This window comes from Apus apus, chromosome 1 (genome assembly GCF_020740795.1).
Source record: "Apus apus isolate bApuApu2 chromosome 1, bApuApu2.pri.cur, whole genome shotgun sequence".
NCBI lineage: Eukaryota > Metazoa > Chordata > Aves > Apodiformes > Apodidae > Apus > Apus apus.
Genome location: NC_067282.1, coordinates 130860903 through 130876800, shown reverse-complemented (window position 1 = coordinate 130876800; position 15898 = coordinate 130860903). Strand labels below are relative to the sequence as shown.

The window sequence follows — 15898 nt, the reverse complement described above, 5'->3', positions numbered from 1 at the left end:
ATAATGACTTTCTAGCTGTTGTCCCCTGTACATTCAGGTTGAGCAGCTCTGTGCACATCAAGCAAGTACTAGCTATTTTATGGTTAATGTCTACTCCCATTTTAAGTGATTAAGAACTTTTTTTTATTCAGTTCTCTACCCTGCACATAAGCACTGATGATACAACCATGCTGAAACTGAGAGACTAAAGACCAAATTTATTCTATAAAAAGGATTTTGCAAATAATAGCATAGAGGAGAGAAAAGATCCTCAGGACCATTTTTAGGCCAGTGGCATACAAAAGTCTTAGTGTCGTATTTTCAGCAGGTGGCCCAGAAATAAAATCCCCATTCAATTTCCTCTACCCATCAGTTAAAAAAAAAAAACAAACAAACAAAAAATAGGAAGCACTGTACCAGAACCAAGTCTGGGATTGAACAACAATTGGTCAGCATCTGAATGGAAACAAAATGATACAAAAAAGGATTCCAGTAAGGTTGTATTAGTGAAATCCCACCACAGGTGATTACGACATTGTTTCTAACCTTTTAGAAGGACACGTTTGTCTACACGTCCATGTAGTCTGTGGCAAACATCACAGGAGAATGCTAAAGTTAGGTAGACAACTTAAACACTGAAAATAATCACTAGGACAAAACATGCCTGAAAGTTGCTTTATTTGTTCATAAGGTCTGTGCGTTACAGCAAGCATAAGTTTCGCTACTGTGGACAAAACTCAGTCTTGGAAGAGCATTAAATGTTAACCACAGATGTATAATGAGTAGAGCCCACATTTGCACACAACACACTTTTTCTATTGCTGGAATTAACATTCATGAGTTACAGATCTTTGAGATCTTTCTGGATGTTCCACAATGTATCAGCGCTCTTCTTCAGCTGAGCCACCTCATCATCCTTCAGCTTTTGGTTGATGACACTTGTCAATCCAGAGGCACCTAGGACAGCAGGAAGGCTCAAGAAGACCTCGTTCTCAATGCCGTACATGCCCTGCCACAAACAAAAGAAATCACTCAGATATGAACCCATCACCCCAAATGTGCTTTTAGTTTATACAGCAGGAAGCTTTCCAAGACCAGAGCTTATCATTTTGCAGCCTGCAGGAAATTCCATTTTTAGTCATGGTGTATGAGGAAAAAAATGCAGAGCTGTTTCAGACCATGTGATTTGCAACACTGAGATGGCTGACCCACCTCCAAAGCCCTTGTTTGTACACAGCAAGGGGCCAACAAAATTTCAAAGACACAGTATTAGGGCAAGGTCTTTTTTCTGACCACAGAGGGAGAAGTTGAGCCCATTCAGAGTTCATGCTGCACCAAAGGTTATAGAGCTAATACAGACTAGATGCTCCCAGTTACACTAGCTATAAAAAGACACAGTTCTCTTCCTCAGCACCTTTGCTAGACAGTGGTTCATAAAATTGCAGCTTTCCATTTTGGCACTTGAACTTTTTAATGAGCCTGCATGCCACACATGGTACACTTCACACAAGGGCAGTACAAGTACAACTTTGGGTAGAGCAACAGAATCAGCCACCACTTCTCACCTTTACCAGTGTTGAGACTGAATGAATCCGGCACAAGTTCTTCAGCATGGTCTCACAGAGCTCAGCAACACTAAGGCCAATAGCCCAGTTTGTGTATCCCTTGAGTCTGATTACTTCATAGGCACTAAGGAAACATTGAAATACAGTCCATCAAGATGACTTAAAGACACTGTATGAATGCTAAAACTTAAAATGAATTTGTTGCCCATTTAAGAAAAAGCTTAAGCTCCTGTGACACACATTGTAAGTTTTGGAATTAAAATGTCAAAGTAAAATAATGACTTGTTTCAGCATGACAGGATAAATCCTAGAGCCTATGTTATCCCATCAGCGTAATAAAGAAGTCCTACTGTTCTCACAGGTTTATTTGAAAAGTTCAAGTTAATGGCACAATCATTCTGAGTGCGTCTGGAACAGGTAACATTTGGAGTCTAGGCCATGCACTACTTCAACACATATCCTAATATTTTTCAGCAACATCTGCCTACCTTTATACCAGTGTAGTCCTTATTTCACAAGTGAGACAAGTAATTTAGCAACATGTGTAAGTACCTCTAGACAAATTTCCCTAAATCAATGAAGTTTTCCCAAAACAACTCTAATGCTGTGCTCACAGAAACACGCTACTTCTCCTTTGAATCCTGTGCCCTTTGAACAAAGTTAACATTTAAGAAGCTACTTGTGAGAGAATAAGTGCACACAGCTCTAAGTGCTGCACTATTGAAGCAGGTATGTTACACAACAACTTGCTGCAGGACAATAAAGTTTACTAACTATAATCCTGTATTTAAACCAGTAGTTCCACTTACTTGTGCAACCCTCTAAATAAAAGGACACAACCACTTACTTGTGCAACTCTCTGAATAAAAGGACACAAGCTGCAACAGAATGGAGAGGCAGCAACAAGGAGCCAGTGTGCAGACTAGATCTTTTCAGCATTACATGTATCACCTTATTCCCCAAGTCACTGTACCTTTCAACCACTTGCTTGTGGACATCCTTCCAATTCTCAGCATCCTTGTCAGTTCCCATGGCAGGATTCAGCTCCTGGAGACAAACACCTGCCACGTTAACTCCGCTCCAAACAGCCACTGTAACAGAGAGAGAACACGAGTTTCAAAAGCACTTAGCTACCACCCCTCCACCTCTCCAATCTAAGATAACTAGAAACAAAGTAGTAGCCAGAAGCATATAAAGTTTGAGGCAGATTTGAAGTTTTCATTTAACTACAGTTAGTTCTGAGAACTCTGGGGATCAAGTACGAGACTATTTTAGTCAATCCCAAAACACAAACAACAGAACTTTTGGTCCTTAAAAGGTGTAGACAGCTACAGGCAGATCTTCAAACCAGTCTCACACAAAAGCTGCACATTTCCTTCTATAATGGAAGCTTCCAGGCAGACTCATTCTGCTTCTCTGAGGTATTAGGAAGTTTCTTAGTTACTTCAAAAGCAGCTATAATGCTGAAGCAAGACATGCTCTGTGCATGCTCAGCTTTCATCACAGTGTAGGGCTGGCTGCAGTAAATACCATTGTTCATCAGACACTGTACTTTAATCAAATACAATGGGACATTGAAGAGGTGGCTCCCTTAGAAATACATAGCAGTAAAACATAAAGCAGTACCAATCTATATGATGTTCTGCTGCGTAATTTCAGACTTGAAACACACCAACTTAAGATGAATAAGCTGCTTTGATTTCACACAGTTTTAAAACCTCTTCTCTTAAATAGCTTGGAGAAAGTCACAAAATACGGTAAGGGATAGTTTTGTTAGCCTGAATCTGGATTGCCAGCTTTTTCTACTACTTGCAACAAGCTCTGCCACTGAGCTAATAAGAGCTCATGCTGCTTTCAGAAGAAAACTGTGCTACAGGCTATGTTATGATACCCCCAAAACTGAGGAATAACAGAAGTAGTAAGCTGTAGCCTTTAGGACACAACTTCAGCAATAAATAAATATATAAAACAGCCATTTCAATTTAGAGTCAAATCATACAGCCACAATCACTTATTAAAAACATGTAGCTAAGTTTCCTGGACTTGTCTTGATTACAATCTTCATTAAAATCACAGCAAAGTGCTAGTTATTTGAGCTCAGCTGCACCTATTCTTTCAGAATTTAACACCCCTTAGGCCTCAACTTCTAACAGTATTGCTTATTCTTAAGGAGGTCAGAACTGCTCCTTACCACTAGAATCACCATGTTCTCCCAAGATCCAGCCATGGCAGCTGGCTGGGTGGATACCAAGTCTCTCAGCCATCAAATAGCGAAACCTAGCTGAGTCTAGATTGCAGCCACTTCCAATCACACGGTGTTTTGGCAGGCCACTCAGCTTCCATGTGACATAGGTTAATATATCCACTGGAAAGAAAAACATGCACAGTAAGTTAAACCATTTACATATACCAAGAATGCTTTAACAATTACCTTACTGCAAGCGGTATCAAGGACACAAAACACAAGTGTACTCATTGGTCAAAGTATTTTAGCTCTATTTGGGGGATTAAAGTCAATGTACTGCTTAAAAATTGAGGATCCATCAAGTTACTGTTCAAAGAAAACTGAAGAAGGTCTTTGGAGATTAGTATCCTATCAGTTAAAGGCACTTTTGTTATAGCTAAAACCCCTAGGGCATTCAGAATTGGGACTGAACTCATGTGGCTAAAACATTCAAGCCTTTTCCTGAGTTAATGTTACCTTCCACTTCATTACCACAACAGAAGGAAAAGCAATTCACAATCAAACATGTTTGAGACTTACATAATCTTTCTACTTGGTAACTACTTAAGTTTAATTTCAACAGATTTGTGAATTAAGCAGGTTCTGTACTTAGTACCCTTGTAACATGAAAAGCTGGATGAGCAACATGTGGCTCTAAAAATAGTTTTAGAAAATAACAGCCTAGGTTGGGGCAGACATGTAGAGGAATGTAAGCAAAGAAAAAAAAAAACTCTAATCCACAGCTCAAAGCAACAATAGTAAGCAGACTGCTATAATTAATTATGGCTCCAAAACTCTTAAAAACCAGCCACTTCCCAGAAGGGAATATATTTGTATACATGGATCTGAAATGTGTAATTTGCTCTGCTTAGGCACCGAAAAAAAAGCAGGTCATCTCAGTACAGTTCTCACCTTGCTGTTACAAGTGGCATGCTCATCAGGCACAGTCTCCCCATAGCATAGTTAGGGTAGTTCCTGCCAGAATCACAATAATCTACAGATTTCAGAGCACCCTCCTATCAAGCAGCTACAACTGCTGTGGATAATCAGTTCAGGTACTGAGACACACACCCAGACTTGAGTGCTGCTTTGTAATATCATTGTTTGCCTACAGTAGGGCTTTCCACTCAGGACAGGCTACAGGCAGTGCTATCTGAGTCCAGTCAGAACCAAGGAAGTTAAACAAGGAAGGACATCAAGGTCACACACCGACACACATGGTTAACTTTCCTGATGCACCAAGCACCCTTGGAAGTCCCTACTAATGGGCTCACAATAGCTTCCACTATGAGTGGACAAAACACCATATATTTTGAGAAAAGCAAATAAATTATAAAAATAATTATGAAAATCAATGCTTAGTTCTCCTACAGCTCCTCTGTTGGAGAGGAGTTTATAGCTTGACTTCATTCTTGCTAGAACAAGAACGATTTGTTCTTTGAGTCAGTTCAGTGTTTAGGTAAGTGCTTAAAATTGCTCTAAGTTATTGTATTTGCACAGCAGCCACTTGCTCACTATTCAGTAGTACTAGTTGTACACCAGCTAACTACTCAGCCCCCAGCTGAGTTGCTAGCTTAACACACACTGTTTTGACTCTGCCAAGTTATCCTTAAAAGCAGTGTCACTTCACTGCCAGGGCTCTGTAGTAACAGCTTCACTCAGAAGTTGAATCAAGCAAAGTCAATCCTACAGAGACACACTACATAGCATAGCAGAATGTTTAGTCAGCTCTAGACGTGCAAATATCCAAGCTGTCCCAGCTCAATGAGATGCTTGCAACTAAGCACACAAATACATGTAATGAGTTATAACTCTTTTGTAGTCTAACTGAACTATGTAGTATAGCTGGCCTTTCCTCCACCATAGGATTCGCATGCAAAGTCTTTTCCCTAAAAATATAGCCAAGATTATAGCACAAGTTCTTCATCCTGAAAATTGGCCGTATCATATCCTGTCACAAAAGTTATGATTTACAAAAATACCTGATTTATTTAGAGATAAAAACGTGAAACTACCACTTAAGCCGAAGTATGTCAAGAACTGAAGTATTACCATGAGGCATGCTTTTATAGTACAGACACAATGAGTAGTTCTGAATAGAGCACCAGAAAGCAGTGAATGTTTGTATTCTACTTGTATCAACTACATGACCAGTGTTCACACAAAGCTATTGATTTTCAACATTCAATTTGTATTTGAGAAAACTAACAAAGCACTACTTCTCTGACAAAGAATTTAAGTGTTCGAGGAAAAGACAACCTTACCTGGGTTGGAAACCACCAGGATGGTGCAGTTGGGGCTGTATTTCATGACCTGAGGGATGATGAATTTGAAGACATTCACATTCCTCTGAACCAGGTTGAGACGACTCTCTCCCTCTTGCTGACGGACTCCTGCAGTTACTACCACAATCTTGGAGTTGGCTGTCACAGCATAGTCTACAACACAGCATAAGGGAGAAGGTACAGAATGCCTTAGATAGACATGCCACTAATTTCAACAGCACTGTGTTCATACAGGTAGCTTCTCTATTGTGCATACATTCAAACCCAAAACATATGAGCATCAACATTAAGGCAGCACTATCTCTTACACTGTCTTAATATATCAATACTTGAGTCTTGAGATTCAGATGCATTGAATGCACTCCTGTTTCAACTATCCAAAAAGCAATATTATTTATTCCGTATCAAAGAGGTTCTAGAGCTTCACTAAAACTATTTTACTCAACAAGCCCAGAACTGTCAAGTGGTCATTAGAGATTTACGAGAAAGCCTAGATTAAGAGCCACCTCCATTGTCATACTGTTCATCCAAACTCTCACCCCAATTCATACACTAACTTCTCAATGTCAAATCCTTAGAGTTCATTAGGACTATACAACTAATGCTCCACTAAGCCAATTCACAGAGTATCAGTATTAAATAAAGGAACTGAGGTTCACCTTTGTCTGCCACAATCTTGTGAGCATGAAGGAACAAGCTCCCATGCTGTAGGTCCATCATTTCTCCTTTCAGTTTGTCTTCTAAGACGTCAACGAGAGCAAGCTCATCGCAAAGACCCTGAACAGAACAAAATTAGAAGGAGTCAATTACATAGTTAACTTGCACTTTAAAGTTACCCCCAAGTTAGCCTGTGTTCCATTTTCAAGTACCATTACACATCTGAAAGCATCTCTTCTCCAAAGGAAAACCAGTAGGACAGCACTATTTTAGTGTTCTGATGTATCTCACAGTAATAAAATCAGAGGCTGCTACAGCACATGTTCATAAAACTAACCCAAAGTCTACAAAATAGGTATTACTTGTGGGGAGTTTGAGTGCACAGATAACCCTTTGCTAGTAAGGCACTTCATGATTTAGTTATTATGTTAGAAAAAAGCTGTATCTATACTGCAAATAGGCCTGTTTTAAACATTTAAATACCTCATGCAACATGCCACATAACTATCAAATAAGTATTCTCTTAAAACATACCTTCAATTAACTCAAAATTATCTTTAACTGAAGTCACTGGTGTTAAACTAAGTGCAATCAGAGTTTGAAAAAAGTGTGCATGTGTGATTAAATATAGATTTTTAAACATGGTGTCTACACTATGGAACTTTCAGTCTATACCTTGCAGACAACACTCACAAGACTCAGCAGCTCCAAGGGGCCAGGTCTCACTAAAATAGAAGAGCACCTGGAATAATTCCAATGACTAATTTCATGAATTCGCACCAGTGTTTCCCAGAGAAGAATTCACCTCATTCCTGTGTGTGCTAAAAATGAAGTCTACACAATCACAAAATGCAGCTTAAAATATTCTCATTGAAAGCAGCTGACTTGTGACTGTGGAGATTGTTTCCATTTCTGAAACAGTACAGCAACATGAGGGACACTTCTGAGACAGAGCTAAAAATAACCAACATGGAAGTTCTAGTGGCATTCAAATTTGCATTAAATACAACAGCAGTAAATTGAAATTAGTATTATCACACAGTTTAATTTTATAAAATTCAAAGCTATCAAAAACTCAACTGTACCTACCTATTATACAAAAAATTCAGCTGAAAATTTTAAGCCACCATTTAACAAAAAAGACATCCTAGGGAGCCAATCATCTTGTACAAGTCAAAGCCACATCTAATTCAGTGACAAGAATCAGATGGTTTTATTGTAAAAACGGTTCATACTGCAGCAGTATCAACAGTAACAGAAAAAGACAACCTCTAAGTCCAGCCCTTTTATTTTTTGCAAAACTAGCTAAAGCCTCTCTGGAAACAATAAAGTAACATAACCAAGCTTGAGAAAAATAGTAAGCCTACTCTAGGGGACAGCAGTATTTTCAGTGAGTGTAGAACATAGGCATTAAAAGATTAAAGAGTAAACACGTATAGTTCTTATTCCCATCCCATATTTCACAGGGGCTTCTGCTCTGTCTGCATTCTTTGCCTAGCAGAGCTCTCCCACCAAGCAAACTCCAGCTTGAATAACTGAGTAAGAAAATTCAAAAGAGAAAGAAAAGCCTGGCAGAGGCTTCAGAGCTATTGCTCACTGCGTCTTCCCGGCAGCCTGCAAAATAACTCTGCCTAGCGAGAGATGGATTGCTAACCACAGAGGGCAAGGCGAGAGAACCCAGAGCAGCTGAATGAGGAGGTCAGCCATGCGTGAAGGCTGGAGGTCACACCAACCGGGAGCGATTCATTCCTCTACTAAAGCTACCCGACGTCCCCCCGCAGCACACCGGCAGCGCCGAGCACTGCAGCAGCCACTCGCCGCGCTGTCCTTCAGACCCACCTTTCCAAGGACGCTGATAGCACAGGCCATGCCGACCTGTCCAACCCCCACGATAGTGATCTTGTTGTTGGGGACGGTGGGTCCCGCGGCAACGGCACTCATCAGCTTCTCCTTCAGGGTCGCCATGGTGGTCTGCGGAGAGAGGCAGCAGGCACAAGGGGTCAGAGCAGGCCGGCGGGAACCTGCCCTGGGGCTCCCCGCCGAGGAGCTCTGGCAGCCGCTGGCTCACACACCGCAACGGCCCAACAACGGCGCCCGGGCCCGCCGGGCTCCCGCCGCACCCGTTACCCGCCCCCCACCCCCCCCCTGCCCCAGCAGGGCAACATCCTTCCGTCCGCAGAGCTTCCAGAGCCTCCCCAGCAGAAGGCACAACCAAATACCTCCCCAAGTCACGGGCTCCCCGCTCATCACCGTCCCTTCGAAGGACGCGCCGGAGCTGGGAACTGCCCCACGAAGCAGGCTGGGAGCAGTAAGCGTGCCGGGACGCGCCCGGCTCGCTTCCCTCCGACCCTAAAGCTGCCTGCCTTCACCCCACGCCGTGCCCCCGACCTCCCCCGCCCCCGCAGCCCTCGCCAGCAGCGGGTACGCCCGCCCTCCCGCCGGCCAGCCAGGCGGCGGCACGCAGCGGGCGGGAGCGGGGGGCCGAGCCAGCAGCCGCCATCCCACCCACTCAGCCTGGCTCCGACCACCGGCACCGCCGACACCCCCCGGCCCAGACGCCGTCCGTCCGTCCGCCCGCTAGGCAGGGATGCGCGGCCCCGCAGGACCGAGCCGCCCTTTCGGAGAAAGGCAAGCCGAGCACCCCCCGCGGCAGGCAGAGGCGGGGGGCGGGGAAAGGCCCCGCCGGCTCGGCTCTCCCCGTACCCACCAGGAAAGGATGCTCGGAGCTGTGAGAGGCGAGTGAAGCGCGGCTTCAGCACCCGGGGACTGGGGCAATGAGGGCTCCGCAGCGGAAGGGGCGGGCCCGCCGAGCCGGCCCGGGCCGGCCCCCTCCGCGCCCCCCGGGGCGGTCCCCGGCGCCATCGGGGCGGGGGCGGCCCCACCGAGCAGGGGGGGCTCAAGGGTGCCATTCCTCCCCCTCGCTGGCCGGGCCCGGGGTGGGGGCTGGGGCTGGCATCGCTTACCCCCAGCGTGGCTGCGCCGCGGCTGCCCCGTCGCCCCGCGGGGCAGGGAAACGCTGGCTCGTCCCTTTTTTTTTTTTGGGGGGTGTGTGTGTGTGTGTGTGCGTGCGCGCTGACGGCGGGGCGGGCAGGCGGGCTGGGTCAGCCGTGCGGGGTGGGCGGGTGGGTGTCAGCGGGGCGCTGCCCGTCCTGCGCCCGTCCCGGGGAGCGGTGGGCTCGCGGAGCGGGCGGTGGGCGTTCCGGGGAAGCGTTACCCGCCGCGGCGCGGGGCCCGGCGCCCGGGAGCCGCTGCCCCGGTGCGCGCCGCGTCCCGCGACCCGCCCGGCGCTCCTCGCCCGCCCCGGCTCCGCGGCAGGGTCGCTCGAGTTGGTGCGGTTGGACGCTCCCGTGACTTGTTGGTTGTTTTTTTTTGGCAAGGAGAGAAGGAATGTGAGCCGAGGCGGTGGCACCGCCACCCCTCCTCCTCCTCCTGCTGCTGCTGCTGCAGCCGCAGGCACCATCCGTAACGCGCCAGTTCGCCCTTACCCCGGGAGAGCATCCCTTCATTCCCCGGGGAACGAGCCCCTGGAGTTCTGTGTCCTGTTCAAGTAATAAGCACATCCATCGCCCTAAGTGACGGTCAGAAGGTGCCTTTTCTCTCACCTGGAGGCAGAGATACACGGAAAAAACTTGGCGCACGATTTGCCACTGGTGCTAAGCAAAGAAGGAAGGGATTGGTTGAAATTCCTGCAGGACCAACACGTGAGAAAATAGGAAAGGGTAGCAATGTTTTCTCCTCATGAGGTTACTTGCTTCTTTCGAGCTGCCCATGAGGAAAGCCGAGGCAAACCACGGGGGGGGGGGAAACAAAATAAAAAGGTTTATTGGGGAATAAAATAAAGCTTTAGGTTCCTTGTCACACATGATGAAGAGGGAAAACAAAGCGGTAGATTCTAGAGTGCCAAATAAGTCACTGGGTTGACCGTGACGAGGCCGAGAGCCTAGCCCTGCCTAAAACTATGGTTACCTTATTTTTCTGTTGTTGTGGCCAGTTTAAAGTTTTATTGATTATTTTTGTTTTGCCAGGTTAGTAATAACTGGATTCATTCCCTCTGGCTCACCAAGCAGCCAAACAAACGTTGGTGCCAGCACGAGAGAGGTGGCAAGCGCTGGTGGTGAGGAAGTGGTGAGACCTGCTTTTCTGGGCAGCAGTACAGATTCCTGCTGGCTTTAAATGACTGCCTATCCGTGGCCTACTTTGCTTCTTCACAGTGCTTGACATTGCAAAGGGCCCCCTGGAGGGAAAAAAAATGAGTGAAGCCATCCACATGATAAGGCAGGGAGCAGCTTGCCTTAAGAAAATGAATTCAAGACTGGTAGCTACAGCTGAAGTGGGAGCTGGAGGTAAGTTCACACATTCATTACACAATGAAGTGTAAGGGTAAGAAAATCTGTCCTGGGTAGTCCAAAAGGCAACATGCACAGCTAAGCTTTAAAAAAATAAGGGGGAAGGGAGAAGAAAAGGTACAGGAGAGATTAGGAAAGGATCAGAGCAAGGCTTTTTCATTCCTGAACCAGAACCAAGGCTGTTCTTGTCCTGCCAGTGCCTGTTGTGAGGAAAGTTCACCACTGCATTATGTCTTCTTTGGACAGGATCCTTCTCTATCCTTATGGGAATTCAACAATCAATTATAGTAGCATTTGTAAATAAACAGAAAAATGCCACTTTCCTATCTGCAAGATCTTAAAAGCTTTTAAAGGCAGAGTGGACTGTTTAACCATGTTACAACAGCTCTCTTGGACCCTTTTTTAGATCAGGCTTGATTCTCCTCCACGTATTAAAAGCACGGGGTATTTTACCCCATCCCTGAAGCACTTGTGATCTGAATAGACAAACCAGGTGCAGGACGGTAGAAGAAAGATTATTCCCTCTTCCTGCTCTTAGTTCTTTACTTATTTATTGTGACGGAGGATTGAGGCACAGAGAGGTGAAAAGATCTCCCCAAGGTCACATGGGAAGTCTCCTGGTGACAGGTCACAGTTCCAAAGTTCAACTCTAGTTTGGCAACGCTGGCATTTTTGATGAAGTGCAGTTTTTTGCAGAAAAACAAACCCTAGTGCTGAGGGACACAGTCTTAAATCAATTTGCCTGGTAACTGTCATACAATTACGACATATTTTTTGTGTGTACATTTTAATCACATTTAACTCTTGGTTTGTATACAAAGTGTGTAATGAAACAAGTCTGAGACACTTCACTACTTGATTCTGTCCCATCGTCTTTCCAAAACACATGAAAGGAGATAAGATTTCCTTGCTGTTTCTTTTTTTTTTTTCCCAAAACTGCAGTTAAACTTTGTTAGAAACAGAGATATCACTTGAAAAACTCTTTTCATGGAGCTGGTTTTTACAGCAAAATGTTCATGGTATGAATGCCATAGTCTGATGGTGGCTCTAGTCCTAAGAGCTTAAAAATCAAAAATATAACCTAGGAAGGGAAGGAACCCAGGAACTGCAAGAACATGACATTAAGGCCTGGTGGCAGGAGAGCATAAGGTAGAACGTGATCTCCTGTAACTGTTAGAGCTGGTAGATCGGGTCATTGGACTGTGGGATGGAAATGTGCTAAGCATTATTTCACATGGCTGTAATGGAGAAAAAAGAATTAGTTGTCCAGCTTTGTAAAATACAGAGAACTGAATTAATCTACTGGAAATCACGAAGTGCTGACACACAGAATGCAGGCTATTGCTGAATTAAAATTCTAGTCCACCTATATTTTACTTCTGTGCTTATTCATCTGGATTTTCCATTCAAAGGGAAAATACATCACACAATAAAGAAAATTTATCTTGAAGTGGCAGTTTTGCAAGCTTCTTTTACCCCAGTTTTATACGAGGGAATGGTTCCTTATTTTTGGCAGAGGGCCTAGTCTCTGTTTAATTTTTGCTTAAAGATTATACAGTGTTATACAGATAACACATTCATATTAGTTAAGTAAGCACTTTATAATGTAATTAATAAAAAAAGCAAATAGACATCACCTGCCTGTGTGTACAAGTTTGCACAGGGATTGCTCTCAGTTTTGTTCCTAGTGTTGGTGGAAAATAAACTTTTTAAACAAAACTTTCTTATTAACACATCAGAATAGCCCACTTTTTCATAGAATCATAGAATGGTTAAGGTTGGAAGGGACCTAAAAGGTCATCAGGATTCAACCCCCCTGCTATGAGCAGGGACACCTCCCACCAGACCAGGCTGCACAAGACCTCATCCAGCCTGGCCCTGAACACCTCCAGGGAGGGGGCATCAACAACCTCCCTGGGCAACCTATTCCAGCACCTTACTGCCTTCATGGTGAAGGATTTCTTCCTGATGTCTACCCTAAATCTACCCTCTTCCAGTTTAAAACCATGACCCTTTGTCCTATCACTGCCCTCTCTGGTGAAAAGCCCCTCCCCAGCTTTCCTGTAGGTCCTTTCAGGCACTGGAAGGCCACTGTGAGATCTCTTCAGAGCCTTCTCTTCTCCAGGCTGAACAGCCCCAACTCTCTCAGCCTGTCTTCACAGCAGAGGTCCTCCAGCCCTTTGATCATCTTGGTAGCCCTTCCCTGGACTCTCTCCAACAGCTCCATGTCTTTCCTGTGCTGAGGGCTCCAGAACTGTACACAGTACTCCAGGAGGGGTCTGACACAGAGCAGAGTAGAGGGGCAGAATCACCTCCCTGGCCCTGCTGGCCACACTTCTTTTGATGCAGCCCAGGATGCAGTTGCTCTCTGGGCTCCAGCACACACTGGTGGCTCATGATGAGCTTCTCATCAACTACCACCCCCAAGTCCTTCTCCTTAGGACTGCTCTCTAACCATTCTTTCCCCAGCCTGTATTTGTGTCTCGGGCTGTGCCGACCCAGGTGCAGGACCTTGCACTTGGCCTTGTTGAACTTCATGAGGTTGGCACTGGCCCAAATCTCCAGCCTGTCAAGGTCCCGCTGGATGGCCTCCCTTCCCTCTAGGGTGTCAACCATACCACACAGCTTGGTGCCATCAGCAAACTTGCTGAGGATACACTCAATCCCTCTGTCCGTGTCTCCAACAAAGATGTTGAACAGCACTGGTCCCAGTACTGACCCCTGAGGGACACCACTCATCACCTGCCTCCACTTGGACATTGAGCCATTGACCACAACTCTCTGGGTGTGGCCATCCAGCCAATCTCTTATCCACCGAGTGGTCCATCTGTCAAGTCCATTAAAAACAATGTTGATTTATGCTTTATTTTGGAGCACTTGTGTGTATGGAGACCCCCAGTATCTCCAACTCCTCTCACAGGCATGCAGAGGCCAAACAAGAAAGCATACCTGGAAGCCATGGCAAGTGAACAAATGGGCCTTCTTCCTGAAAACCTGCGTCATGGTGGAGTGGGGTCTGTGTTTCAGTGTTTGGGACTATAGTGCAAAAGAAGTGAAATCTGATTATTTAATTTTTTTTTTTTTAATGTCAGATGAACAAATGGTTATAAAGTGTTGCCACTGGCTAAGTAATGGCACTCAGTTTGTGACAGCTAAACTGCAGTAGTAGCTCTGGCTCATTAAAAACTTCAGGAGAAACAACAGCTGTTAAATAAAGTAAGACAGAAATGGAACAATATAGTACTTATATAGAATCATAGAATGGATAAGGTTGGAAGGGACCTTAAAGATCATCAGGTTCCAACCCCCCTGCTATGAGCAGGGACACCTCCCACCAGACCAGGCTGCACAAGCCTCATCCAACATGATACACACATCTGGCTCTGGCTAAGGACCTGGCTTTGGAATGTCCTTCACTCACTCTCATGCCCCAAATGACTCTTTGTATCCTTGCAGTAATGGTTCCCTCTTCTCCCCACTGTGCCAGTATAACTGTTGGGAAGGCCTAATAGGATCTCTGTCATCATCTTGGTGAAATATAATCTTACAGCAAAACAAAAAAAAGGAAATAACATCCTAAACCATTTTTTTCAAAATCCTTTCAAATCTCATCTCTTAAGTCATCAAAGAAATACTTTGAAACATTTCCTACTCCATTACAATGCATTTTGTACACCATCCATGGATTAATACGTCAGTCTTCCACAAGGACCATCAGCCAATGCTTTCCAAATGCAAGCAAAATTACATAGAATTGAAATGTTGCATGACACATGGAGACTGTTTTTATCAGTCGATGAATTTCCATACAATAAGGATGATTTCTGTTCTCTGAAATGGCTAACTATTCCGAAAATTTAGTAGTGCTAAGATTTTTATGAGCAGATTTATGTTCATTGTATGTCTGAAGAAGTAAGTATGGCTTTGTCATCTTAGCACCTTTGCAGACACGAGGGCAAGGTCATGTTTGTGCTGAAGAGCTTTTTGCATTAGTGCCATCCCCACCTACAATGACATACTGTAGCATATTTGCCTGAAGTCTCGCCTGCCACCACAATTTATCTTTGTACAAAGATTTTTATAGGAGTGCTGTATAGTATAATGTATGATGTGACAGCAGGTTTTTCAGTAGTACTTCATGTAGAAACACATAGAGTCTTTTTTATGACTTCTGAAGTAGTTCCACAACTGCAGGACATGTTACCTCTTTAGGAGTTGACTCCAGGTTTCCTTGTATGCCTGTCACCTTTGGACAAGGTACTATACTGTATGAATCCCTCAGATCTGGACATTTAATACACTGGATTTTGCTAAAGAACAGATGAATCTCTCCCGCTTCCACCTAGACATTCACATACGTGATCTCACAATGTACCTTATTAAAAGTCATTGTGATTTTGGAGACAGACCAAATGCATTTTTGCTTGTTTTAGAGAACCACTTCTGCCCATGCTCTCTAGCAGAGTCACAGGCTTCCAGCCTCTACCTTTGAAGCAGATTGCTGATGTTAAGGTTCAAGGTTGATCGACCGCCCTCCTTTTTGAGAAGCATCCATTGATATCTTAACTAAACTTTGCCATATTGTACTCTGGACCCATACTGCTCTGCAGCTCACAAAGCAAGCTTTGTGGAAAATACTGTGAACACATCCGAGCTTCCAGTGAACGTTATTTAACATGCTTCCCAGTACTGAGGAAATTTTGGCTCCATTGCTACAACCAAGTCCTATGTGAAAGCTGGGAAGGACACACTTTGCCCTGAACCCACTGCGGGCTCATGGTGGTGGAGATTTGTTGATAGAAGTTGGCAGAAAGCAATCAGGCAATGTGAGTGAGCATCCTA

The 15898-nt window shown here is 44.7% G+C and overlaps 1 protein-coding gene across 3 annotated transcripts; it reads right to left on the bottom strand.

Annotated features, from left to right (window-relative positions):
- Positions 1 to 640: 640 nt before the first annotated feature.
- Positions 641 to 9527, bottom strand: LDHB (lactate dehydrogenase B). 3 transcript variants are annotated; one of them, XM_051611685.1, is made up of 8 exons: positions 9418 to 9527; positions 8550 to 8681; positions 6713 to 6830; positions 6033 to 6206; positions 3736 to 3909; positions 2518 to 2635; positions 1545 to 1668; positions 641 to 988 (listed from the first exon to the last, which is right to left on the bottom strand). In XM_051611685.1, exons 2-8 carry the CDS (start codon positions 8673 to 8675, stop codon positions 821 to 823), a joined length of 1002 nt encoding a protein of 333 aa, XP_051467645.1. In that variant the 5' UTR covers positions 8676 to 8681; positions 9418 to 9527; the 3' UTR covers positions 641 to 820. The 3 variants fall into 3 exon arrangements, with proteins under 3 accessions (XP_051467645.1, XP_051467654.1, XP_051467664.1); XM_051611694.1 differs by lacking the exon at positions 9418 to 9527 and adding an exon at positions 8930 to 9092; XM_051611704.1 differs by lacking the exon at positions 9418 to 9527 and having other exon boundaries at positions 8550 to 8687.
- Positions 9528 to 15898: the final 6371 nt, after the last annotated feature.